The sequence below is a fragment of the Schistocerca nitens genome, chromosome 3 (genome assembly GCF_023898315.1).
Source record: "Schistocerca nitens isolate TAMUIC-IGC-003100 chromosome 3, iqSchNite1.1, whole genome shotgun sequence".
NCBI lineage: Eukaryota > Metazoa > Arthropoda > Insecta > Orthoptera > Acrididae > Schistocerca > Schistocerca nitens.
The window spans coordinates 518,806,667-518,819,442 of record NC_064616.1 but is presented as its reverse complement, the minus strand read 5'-3'; the positions used below and the strand labels follow the sequence as shown (position 1 = coordinate 518,819,442).

At 41.6% G+C, this 12,776-nt stretch overlaps 2 protein-coding genes across 2 annotated transcripts in view; one reads left to right on the top strand and one right to left on the bottom strand.

Moving 5' to 3' along the window:
* LOC126249644 (serine/arginine-rich splicing factor 1-like) overlaps window positions 1-833 on the bottom strand; it is an 83,358-nt gene extending 82,525 nt beyond the window's left edge. Inside the window, exon 1 of the mRNA XM_049951322.1 lies at window positions 742-833. Coding sequence (XP_049807279.1) covers window positions 742-795 — 54 coding nt within the window. The 5' untranslated portion in view covers window positions 796-833. The remainder of the gene's footprint in view (window positions 1-741) is intronic.
* LOC126249643 (melanopsin-A) overlaps window positions 1-12,776 on the top strand; it is a 485,748-nt gene that overhangs the window by 384,203 nt on the left and 88,769 nt on the right. The gene's annotated exons all lie outside the window — the stretch shown is intronic.

Genomic DNA, 12,776 nt, shown 5'->3' with positions numbered 1-12,776 from the left:
ATATGCTGATGGAGTAAACATCCGAGATTGTCACCTGAAGACGAAACGCGTTACGACTAAAAAATATAATTTTTAGAGACTTTTTAAGAATTGTTTTGGCGGTTTAGTAAAGGACATTGCGCTCAGGTGGAGGGAAGTGGTTACCGTTTTGCTTGTAGCTACAAAGTAGGTGTGAGCAGTTGGTACTGGAATAGACGATGTTAATGAGAAACAAATGGATTGTTAGTGCCAAGCTTATGGGATGTCTCGTATAAGTCTAGGAGTTCATAGTGAATGAGTACTGAAGAGTGAGGAAGGGGCAGGAACTGATAAGCTGGTGACGCATTTGTGTAGGGAAGAGACCGTTAATGAGGAGGGTGTCACATGATTTAAAGTCAACGATAGAATTCTGTGCGATCATCTATCCAAGATGCATTTAGGTTGGTACGGACAGGTCGGTTTGACATATCATGGTAGATAAGGCACAGTTCCTATTTTACTCGGTGAGAAGTTGTAGTCTACTGTGTCGGATAGAAAGTGAGAGAATCCACCTAAAGCTGCAGTGAAACGTCTCGCTGAGGTAATCTACATTGTTAGTCAGTCGGACAGGACGATCGTAGGGGGTTGGGATGAATCGTGTGAGTGAAAGTGGGAGTACGGCTTCATCGTCGGTATACAGCTTGAAGTGCCTACAGGCCAACAGAATAACAAGAGAACAGAGTGTCGGCGCCCGCAGGCAGCACGGCTACAGCTTGCACCCACCTGAGCCAGCAGCAGCAGCAGCAGGCACGCCGACGCGAGCGCGGGCGCAGCCATGACTGGGCAGGAAGCGCTTTCCGGCCAGCGCAGTTCCCAGCCCGCCGGAAGGTCTCGGCTCACTTGTGCGTGACAACTGTGTGCGCACACACAGCCCTCTGCGGGCGTGGTCGAGCTTGCTTCCGGAGCACATTACCGCAAAAGTGAGCGCCCATCTACCTCTGGGTGCATTGTCAACCTTTCACAAACCGCAGATCGTTTAATTTTAGTCTCATTTTCGCGCGTTTGCTGTCGGATCCCATTGTTACATGACAAAAGTCATGGGATACCGATATGAGCATATACAAATGGCGATAGTATCGGGTACACAAGGTATAAAAGGGTAGTGCATTGGCGAATCTGTCTGTTACACTCAGGTCATTCATGTAAAAGGCTTCCGACGTGATTATGGCCTCACGACGGGAATTAACAGACTTTGAAAGCGGGTGGTAGTTGGAGTTAGACGCATGGAACTCTCCATTTCGGAAATCGCTAGGGAATTCAATATTCCGAGATCCACAGAGTCAAGAGTGTGCCAACAATACCAAATTTCTGGCATTACCTCTCACCACGGACAACGCAGTGATCGACGGCATTCACTTGACGACCGAGAACAGTGGCGTTGCATGGAGGTGTCAGTGCTAACATACAAGCAACACTGCGTGAAATAACAGCAGAAATCAATGTAGGACGTACGACGAACGTATCCGTTAGGACAGTGTGGTGAAACTTGGCGTTAATGAGCTATGACAGCAGAAGACCGACGCGAGTGCCTTTCATAACAGCCGGCCGCGGTGGCCGTGCGGTTCTAGCGCTGCAGTCCGGAACCGCGGGGCTGCTACGGTCGCAGGTTCGAATCCTGCCTCGGGCATGGATGTGTGTGATTTCCTTAGGTTAGTTAGGTTTAAGTAGTTCTAAGTTCTAGGGGACTGATGACCTAAGATGTTAAGTCCCATAGTGCTCAGAGCCATTTGAACCATTTGAACCTTTCATAACAGCACGGCATCGCCTGAAGCACCTCTCCTGGGCTCGTGACCTTATCGGTTGGACCCTACACGACTGGAAAACCGAGACCTGGTCAGATGAAGCCAGCCGCTCTGGTCCAGCGGTTCTAAGCGCTTCAGTCCGGAACCACGCTGCTGCTGCGGTAGCAGATTTGAATTCTGCCTCGGGCATGGATGTGTGTGATGTCCTTAGGTTAGTTAGCTTTAACTAGTCTAAGTCTAGGGGACTGATGACCTCAGATGTTACGTCCCATAGTGTTTAGAGCCATTTGAACCATTTGGTCAGATGAATCCAGATTTCAGCGGGTAAGCGTCCATGGTAGGATTCGAGTAGGGCACAGGCCCCACGAAGCCATGGATCCAAGTTGTTAATAAGGTGCTGAGCAAGCACTTGGTGGCTCCGTAATGGTATGGGTTGTGTTTATATGCAATGTGCTGTGTCCTCTCGTCCAGTTGAGCCGATCATTGACTGGAAATGATTACGTTCACCTACTTCGAGACCATCTGCAATCATCCTTGGACTTCACGTTCCCAGAGAACGGTGGAATTTTTATAGATGACAATGTGCCATGTCAACGGGCCACAACTGTTCACAACTGGTTTGAATAACCCATTGAACATTTATTGGACATAATCTATAGGTCAGTTCGTGCAAAAAATGCTTCACCGGAACACTTTCTCAATTATGGACGGCTATAGACACAGCATTTCTCAATATTTCTGCACTGGACTTCCAATGACTTGTTCACACCATGGCGCTTCGAGTTGCTGCACTACTCGGGGCAAAAGGTGCACGATAATGGGAGGCATCCCATGACTTTCGTCACCTCAGTGTGTATTCTTCAATGGCCACCCTCTTTGCTGAATCATTTTGCATATGACCTCTGATTTTCACCATTAAGCTCTGAAATGTTACACAAGTATCGAATTGTGGTTGTACAAAAGTGAGGTTAAAATTTTCATTAATATACTTAATATAATTCCTGTAATTTACTTCGGTATTTGGATGTTTTGCTTTGTGCAAATGAAACATTTTTTGCACATTTAGCCTGTCATCTAAAGAAACATGATTATCAGATCCATAATGGCTTGTGTAAACAGGAAATGATACTAGGTGATCAAGTACAGTTTTTACAATTTGGGGTAGTAGAGCGCGACTCCTTTTAACCGACTCCTCACGTATCATGTAGGTTCCGTCCCTCTTGAAGCACAGTCTGAAGCTTCGTCACTCGCCTCTCTGATATGCCAAATGAGTTAACGAAAGTTTTCTCACATACGTGGGGTTGTTTGCTACTAACTGTACCATTGCACCTGTAACTTAACGATTTTGGTTTTTCTACTGTAGAGTTCTGATCTGCTCTTCTACCCTGAGTGTTTCCAACTGTTATCAACACACTTAAAAATGTATTTTGATCATCTTTCGTGTTGAATGTACTGAAATGATGTAGTAAGTCAGTCTGCTGCCCCTTGGTTATTTTCTCAAAGTATTTATATATACAACTGCAAAGAGAATCGTTCAAAATAACTTGCATTGTTGTAATAACAAACGAATCATTACTACTATATTATAGAAGTATTAATATGTAGGCCTATCACTTAGAAAGTTCTGTCCCACTACAGCAAAATACTATTACATAGCTTCTAGGTTATATTACCTGCTGATTTGTCTGGGAGGTATAACTCTTCCTGCATTATTAGCAAATTCAATTCCTTTAACTCTTGCCTTTTTAATCACATTAAACTTATCCTTCTCGGGGTTTTTCTTTATTTTCTTTGATTTTTTTAACACTGCTTCTTGCTGGCGCCATATTAGCTAGGCGGGAAACGATTTTCGTTGATTCAAAATCAGTAGTCTATAATTGTTCCACTGGAGCCGCGATAATGTTCGTTATAGAACAGTACACATGTCCAGGACATTTGACACTTCTAAAATTAATTCAGCTGCATTCAGTAAAGCGACACAATTTTCTCACGTAAGGAGTAATGGACAAGAGTCCTTTCCATTCTGACAATATTCAACTACCTTATGTTGATATGAACCTGTATATACCTCATTTTTGTATGGACATGTGAACTTCCTAAAACGAGAGATTCATTTGCAGCTGTCCGGCTAAATCAGTGATAAAGTATTACTAAGATCGTACATTGGAGTCATTTGAAGAAAAAGTATCTCCTTCCCATGAAATACAGTTGAAAAGTGTAAATGGGAAACGTTCTATATGCCATTTTTTTCATAAAACGCAATTTTAGTGCTATTGTGTTCTCGGTACACTGTTACAATTCCCTAGACTTGGTCCATGTGTCAAACTGAGGAGAAAGTCTTTGAAACATGCGTTAGTAGACGGAGCATGGTATTCGTGTCACGCTGTTTTTCCCTCTGGAATTCCAAAATATAAAAGATATGAGAAATAGTTTTTTCCTACAGTAATTAAAAACCTAATACTGTATTTCTATGCATATGCTATCACAAATAAAACTTAATGCCTCAGTATTAGCGTCACTTGGGGCAATACATTTATTCCTGCTATTTTATAGAAAACTGACATTTTTGAGACCTTGGCTATGATTTTTGCAAAGACGAAAAAAGCAGCCTGTCTTTGGTAATAACGCTGTTTACTTTTACAAATCGGTTTTGAAACGTCAGGTTCACCTGTAAACGGTTGTTCACGTTTATATTGCATTGTTGTTGTTTACATTAGTTATTGGAAAAAATGAATGTAAACAACGAGAAATGTAATAATAACATGAATAGCCCTCTGGAGATGAATCTGTCGATTCGAAGCTCGTAACGTCACTATTTACGTAAATAAATAGCATTATTAATAGTGGCTGTTTGCTGTTTTCTTCTTTGCAAGAAATAGCTTGTAAAAACTTTCATATTGGCACTTCCTGGTAAGGTACTTTGAACGTTCTTAATAAAGTATTTATTTTCTAATTTCTCTCATTTTTTGCGGAGATGTGGCGAGCAGCATTATTCTATGGTATCAGAATACTTTTTCAATTCTTTGTGTACAAATCAATTATGTACACGCGGAGAAGCATTAATTTTTCATTCTTCTGATAAATGTTGGATTTGGTAGTTAGAACGTTTTTTGTTTCCACTGTTCAGTTGGAAGAATTTACGACAGATGTTATTCCGGAGAAATAAAATGAGATTTTAATTCTAATGTCTTATATCCCCCAAAAGGACCATAATATATATGTAAGACAGATCAGGATATATCCGGAAGAATTCAGACAATCTTTGGAGTTTGAAACGCAAGAAGGAAAACAAGTGACAAGTAGAAACGTTGAGTCAGTTTGTAAAGAGTACAAGTTCAACGTAACTGAAAGGGAACTGCCCGCAAAGGAACGGATTACGGTTCGAATCCCATTTAGTCATACAATTTCACTTAGTTGCAAAAAAGTTAATCATTTTTCCATCCTCGAGTGGTAGAAGAAAAGAGAACTAATTAACGGTATGAAGTAAGCTCATCGGACAAAAAATTAATCACACTAGTGGGCACGCACAGATGAGTCGTTAAGCGTTTACAGATGGAACAGCGATCGAGTCATGAGCTCAGCCTCGCGTGCACTGCCTCTACGGAAGCATAAGGGAGTAGCGATCAGTGACCATGAGACATTTGTTTTTCAAGAGGATGTTGTAGGTAAACATGGATAAATGTAAGGTCGGTGACAGAATGGCAAAAAGGGGCAATCGTGTGTGGTCGTGCCCATGGCCATAAAGTGCGTAAAGTTGCTGGATTCGTTGCTGTTTCGCGGCGGCCTATTCAGCGTGTCCAGAAGCAGTGGTATAACATGCATGGCTACGAAACACGTCAGAGTTTTGGTCGGAAATATCCTGACTGAGAAGGGCCGGAGACACGTTTCATGGCTTATGAATGAAAATCGCTTGCAAATCCGACAGGAATTGTTGCAGCAAGTGAATGAAGGACCATCCCAAACTGGGAGAACATTGCGACAAGGAGTGCACGCTATGAACATTTGGACTGGTCACCTCGCAAGAGACCGTTGCTTACACAGGCACATAAAGTTGATCGGGCTGGAAGAATACGTGACGTTTTCCGAAAACTCCCCAACACTATTACATCTCGACTGTCATGCAAAGTCATCTGACTTGAACCCCATAGGAAATCTGTGGGACATATTGAAAAGAAGGACATCTTCCAGCAACACAGTCGCTCCCGCGACATGTCACCCAGATATACACAACAAAGCTGCATACAAGAGGATGATACACGGAGCAAACAAAACCGCAATGAACAAAGAGGACAGGAAGAAAGAAGTAAACATCATTAATCATGGCTAGCATACCTTACGTACGTAACATTTCTCAAAAAATAGCAAACCTGCTTAGGTCACATTAAGTGACAGTAGCTCTCGGCACAAATAAAAACTACAACAGAAACTAGTCCACACCTTAAACAATAATAAAGATAAATTCTCAGACTCAGGAAAATACAAAATAAAGTGTAAAACTTGCTCAAGCTCCTACATAGGACAAACTGTCAGGAATTTTCAAATTAGATACACTGAACACTTTAACTGTTACATTCATAACCAACTGACAAAATCAGCATAGCAACACACATAAAAATACTGGACACACATTCGAAAACAAAGAAGAAGATCTTAAGATACTCCACCACTTCCAAAAATCTCGTACAATGGACTTAATGGAAGAGCTTGATATTTTTGTAAACCACAAAAAGCAAGGAGAAAAAATTCTCAGTGACAAATTACATAGTGAATCAGTTAATATCTCCAAATGTTTCTCCTGCATATTATAACTGTTACAATTTTCATAAATATGTACATTACCTCATTTGAAACATAATGTAATCGATAATTTAGTAGTCCCCCCCATGAACCATGGACCTTGCCGTTGGTGGGGAGGCTTGCGTGCCTCAGCGATACAGATGGCCGTACCGTAGGTGCAACCACAACGGAGGGGTATCTGTTGAGAGGCCAGACAAACATGTGGTTCCTGAAGAGGGGCAGCAGCCTTTTCAGTAGTTACAGGGGCAACAGTCTGGATGATTGACTGATCTGACCTTGTAAAATTAACCAAAACGGCCTTGCTGTGCTGGTACTGCGAACGGCTGAAAGCAAGGGGAAACTACAGCCGTAATTTTTCCCGAGGACATGCAGCTTTACTGTATGATTAAATGATGATGGCGTCCTCTTGGGTAAAATATTCCAGAGGTAAAATAGTCCCCCATTCGGATCTCCGGGCGGGGACTACTCAAGAGGACGTCGTTATCAGGAGAAAGAAAACTGGCATTCTACGGATCGGAGCGTGGAATGTCAGATCCCTTAATCGGGCAGGTAGGTTAGAAAATTTAAAAAGGGAAATGGATAGGTTAAAGTTAGATATAGTGGGAATTAGTGAAGTTCGGTGGCAGGAGGAACAAGACTTTTGGTCAGGTGATTACAGGGTTATAAATACAAAATCAAATAGAGGTAATGCAGGAGTAGGTTTAATAATGAATAAAAAAATAGGAATGCGGGTTAGCTACTACAAACAGCATAGTGAACGCATTATTGTGGCCAAGATAGACACAAAGCCCATGCCTACTACAGTAGTACAAGTTTATATGCCAACTAGCTCTGCAGATGATGAAGAAATTGATGAAATGTATGACGAGATACAAGAAATTATTCAGGTAGTGAAGGGAAACGAAAATTTAATAGTCATGGGTGACTGGAATTCGTCAGTAGGAAAAGGGAGAGAAGGAAACATAGTAGGTGAATATGGATTGGGGGGAAGAAATGAAAGAGGAAGCCGCCTTGTAGAATTTTGCACAGAGCATAACTTAATCATAGCTAACACTTGGTTCAAGAATCATAAAAGAAGGTTGTATACCTGGAAGAATCCTGGAGATACTAATAGGTATCAGATAGATTATATAATGGTAAGACAGAGATTTAGGAACCAGGTTTTAAATTGTAAGACATTTCCAGGGGCAGATGTGGATTCTGACCACAATCTATTGGTTATGAACTGCAGATTGAAACTGAAGAAACTGCAAAAAGGTGGGAATTTAAGGAGATGGGACCTGGATAAACTGAAAGAACCAGAGGTTGTAGAGAGTTTCAGGGAGAGCATAAGGGAACAATTGACAGGAATGGGGGAAAGAAATACAGTAGAAGAAGAGTGGGTAGCTCTGAGGGATGAAGTAGTGAAGGCAGCAGAGGATCAAGTAGGTAAAAAGACGAGGGCTAATAGAAATCCTTGGGTAACAGAAGAAATATTGAATTTAATTGATGAAAGGAGAAAATATAAAAATGCAGTAAATGAAGCAGGCAAAAGGGAATACAAACGTCTCAAAAATGAGATCGACAGAAAGTGCAAAATGGCTAAGCAGGGATGGCTAGAGGACAAATGTAAGGATGTAGAGGCTTGTCTCACTAGGGGTAAGATAGATACTGCCTACAGGAAAATTAAAGAGACCTTTGGAGAGAAGAGAACCACTTGTATGAATATCAAGAGCTCTGATGGCAACCCAGTTCTAAGCAAAGAAGGGAAGGCAGAAAGGTGGAAGGAGTATATAGAGGGTTTATACAAGGGCGATGTACTTGAGGACAGTATTATGGAAATGGAAGAGGATGTAGATGAAGATGAAATGGGAGATAAGATACTGCGTGAAGAGTTTGACAGAGCACTGAAAGACCTGAGTCGAAACAAGGCCCCGGGAGTAGACAACATTCCATTAGAACTACTGATGGCCTTGGGAGAGCCAGTCATGATAAAACTCTACCATCTGGTGAGCAAGATGTATGAGACAGGTGAAATACCCACAGACTTCAAGAAGAATATAATAATTCCAATACCAAAGAAAGCAGGTGTTGACAGATGTGAAAATTACCGAACTATCAGTTTAATAAGTCACAGCTGCAAATTACTAACGCGAATTCTTTACAGACGAATGGAAAAACTGGTAGAAGCGGACCTCGGGGAAAATCAGTTTGGATTCCGTAGAAATGTTGGAACACGTGAGGCAATACTAACCTTACGACTTATCTTAGAAGAAAGATTAAGAAAAGGCAAACCTACGTTTCTAGCATTTGTAGACTTAGAGAAAGCTTCTTCCCCCATGAACCATGGACCTTGCCGCTGGTGGGGAGGCTTGCGTGCCTCAGCGATACAGATGGCCGTACCGTAGGTGCAACCACAACGGAGGGGTATCTGTTGAGAGGCCAGACAAACATGTGGTTCCTGAAGAGGGGCAGCAGCCTTTTCAGTAGTTGCAGGGGCAACAGTCTGGATGATTGACTGATCTGGCCTTGTAACATTAACCAAAACGGCCTTGCTGTGCTGGTACTGCGAACGGCTGAAAGCAAGGGGAAACTACAGCCGTAATTTTTCCCGAGGACATGCAGCTTTACTGTATGATTAAATGATGATGGCGTCCTCTTGGGTAAAATATTCCGGAGGTAAAATAGTCCCCCATTCGGATCTCCGGGCGGGGACTACTCAAGAGGACGTCGTTATCAGGAGAAAGGAAACTGGCATTCTACGGATCGGAGCGTGGAATGTCAGATCCCTTAATCGGGCAGGTAGGTTAGAAAATTTAAAAAGGGAAATGGAGAGGTTAAAGTTAGATTTAGTGGGAATTAGTGAAGTTCGGTGGCAGGAGGAACAAGACTTTTGGTCTGGTGATTACAGGGTTATCAATACAAAATCAAATAGGGGTAATGCAGGAGTAGGTTTAATAATGAATAAAAAAATAGGAATGCGGGTTAGCTACTACGAACAGCATAGTGAACGCATTATTGTGGCCAAGATAGACACAAAGCCCATGCCAACTACAGTAGTACAAGTTTATATGCCAACTAGCTCTGCAGATGATGAAGAAATTGATGAAATGTATGACGAGATAAAAGGAATTATTCAGGTAGTGAAGGGAGACGAAAATTTAATAGTCATGGGTGACTGGAATTCGTCAGTAGGAAAAGGGAGAGAAGGAAACATAGTAGGTGAATATGGATTGGGGGGAAGAAATGAAAGAGGAAGCCGCCTTGTAGAATTTTGCACAGAGCATAACTTAATCATAGCTAACACTTGGTTCAAGAATCATAAAAGAAGGTTGTATACCTGGAAGAATCCTGGAGATACTAATAGGTATCAGATAGATTATATAATGGTAAGACAGAGATTTAGGAACCAGGTTTTAAATTGTAAGACATTTCCAGGGGCAGATGTGGATTCTGACCACAATCTATTGGTTATGAACTGCAGATTGAAACTGAAGAAACTGCAAAAAGGTGGGAATTTAAGGAGATGGGACCTGGATAAACTGAAAGAACCAGAGGTTGTACAGAGTTTCAGGGAGAGCATAAGGTAACAATTGACAGGAATGGGGGAAAGAAATACAGTAGAAGAAAAATGGGTAGCTCTGAGGGATGAAGTAGTGAAGGCAGCAGAGGAACAAGTAGGTAAAAAGACGAGGGCTAATAGAAATCCTTGGGTAACAGAAGAAATATTGAATTTAATTGATGAAAGGAGAAAATATAAAAATGCAGTAAATGAAGCAGGCCAAAGGGAATACAAACGTCTCAAAAATGAGATCGACAGAAAGTGCAAAATGGCTAAGCAGGGATGGCTAGAGGACAAATGTAAGGATGTAGAGGCTTGTCTCACTAGGGGTAAGATAGATACTGCCTACAGGAAAATTAAAGAGACCTTTGGAGAGAAGAGAACCACTTGTATGAATATCAAGAGCTCAGATGGCAACCCAGTTCTAAGCAAAGAAGGGAAGGCAGAAAGGTGGAAGGAGTATATAGAGGGTTTATACAAGGGCGATGTACTTGAGGACAGTATTATGGAAGTGGAAGAGGATGTAGATGAAGATGAAATGGGAGATAAGATACTGCGTGAAGAGTTTGACAGAGCACTGAAAGACCTGAGTCGAAACAAGTCCCCGGGAGTAGACAACATTCCATTAGAACTACTGATGGCCTTGGGAGAGCCAGTCATGACAAAACTCTACCATCTGGTGAGCAAGATGTATGAGACTGGCGAAATACCCACAGACTTCAAGAAGAATATAATAATTCCAATACCAAAGAAAGCAGGTGTTGACAGATGTGAAAATTACCGAACTATCAGTTTAATAAGTCACAGCTGCAAAATACTGACACGAATTCTTTACAGACGAATCGAAAAACTGGTAGAAGCGGACCTCGGAGAAGATCAGTTTGGATTCCGTAGAAATGTTGGAACACGTGAGGCAATACTAACCTTACGACTTATCTTAGAAGAAAGATTAAGAAAAGGCAAACCTACGTTTCTAGCATTTGTAGACTTAGAGAAAGCTTTCGACAACGTTAACTGGAATACTCTCTTTCAAATTCTGAAGGTAGCAGGGGTAAAATACAGGGAGCGAAAGGCTATTTACAATTTGTACAGAAACCAGATGGCAGTTATAAGAGTCGAGGGGCATGAAAGGGAAGCAGTGGTTGGGAAAGGAGTGAGACAGGGTTGTAGCCTCTCCCCGATGTTATTCAATCTGTATATTGAGCAAGCAGTAAAGGAAACAAAAGAAAAATTCGGAGTAGGTATTAAAATTCATGGAGAAGAAGTAAAAACTTTGAGGTTCGCCGATGACATTGTAATTCTGTCAGAGACAGCAAAGGACTTGGAAGAGCAGTTGAACGGAATGGACAGTGTCTTGAAAGGAGGATATAAGATGAACATCAACAAAAGCAAAACGAGGATAATGGAATGTAGCCAAATTAAATCGGGTGATGCTGAGGGGATTAGATTAGGAAATGAGACACTTAAAGTAGTAAAGGAGTTTTGCTATTTAGGGAGTAAAATAACTGATGATGGTCGAAGTAGAGAGGATATAAAATGTAGACTGGCAATGGCAAGGAAATCGTTTCTGAAGAAGAGAAATTTGTTAACATCGAGTATAGATTTAAGTGTCAGGAAGTCGTTTCTGAAAGTATTTGTATGGAGTGTAGCCATGTATGGAAGTGAAACATGGACGATAACCAGTTTGGACAAGAAGAGAATAGAAGCTTTCGAAATGTGGTGTTACAGAAGAATGCTCAAGATAAGGTGGGTAGATCACGTAACTAATGAGGAGGTATTGAATAGGATTGGGGAGAAGAGAAGTTTGTGGCATAACTTGACTAGAAGAAGGGATCGGTTGGTAGGACATGTTTTGAGGCATCAAGGGATCACAAATTTAGCATTGGAGGGCAGCGTGGAGGGTAAAAATCGTAGAGGGAGACCAAGAGATCAATACACTAAGCAGATTCAGAAGGATGTAGGTTGCAGTAGGTACTGGGAGATGAAGAAGCTTGCACAGGATAGAGTAGCATGGAGAGCTGCATCAAACCAGTCTCAGGACTGAAGACCACAACAACAACAACAGAGAAAGCTTTTGACAACGTTAACTGGAATACTCTCTTTCAAATTCTGAAGGTGTCAGGGGTAAAATACAGGGAGCGAAAGGCTATTTACAATTTGTACAGAAATCAGATGGCAGTTATAAGAGGCGAGGGGCATGAAAGGGAAGCAGTGGTTGGGAAAGGAGTGAGACAGGGTTGTAGCCTCTCCCCGATGTTATTCAATCTGTATATTGAGCAAGCAGTAAAGGAAACAAAAGAAAAATTCGGAGTAGGTATTAAAATTCATGGAGAAGGAGTAAAAACTTTGAGGTTCGCCGATGACATTGTAATTCTGTCAGAGACAGCAAAGGACTTGGAAGAGCAGTTGAACGGAATGGACAGTGTCTTGAAAGGAGGATATAAGATGAACATCAACAAAAGCAAAACGAGGATAATGGAATGTAGTCAAATTAAATCGGGTGATGCAGAGGGGATTAGATTAGGAAATGAGACACTTAAAGTAGTAAAGGAGTTTTGCTATTTAGGGAGTAAAATAACTGATGATGGTCGAAGCAGAGAGGATATAAAATGTAGACTGGCAATGGCAAGGAAATCGTTTCTGAAGAAGAGAAATTTGTTAACATCGAGTATAGATTT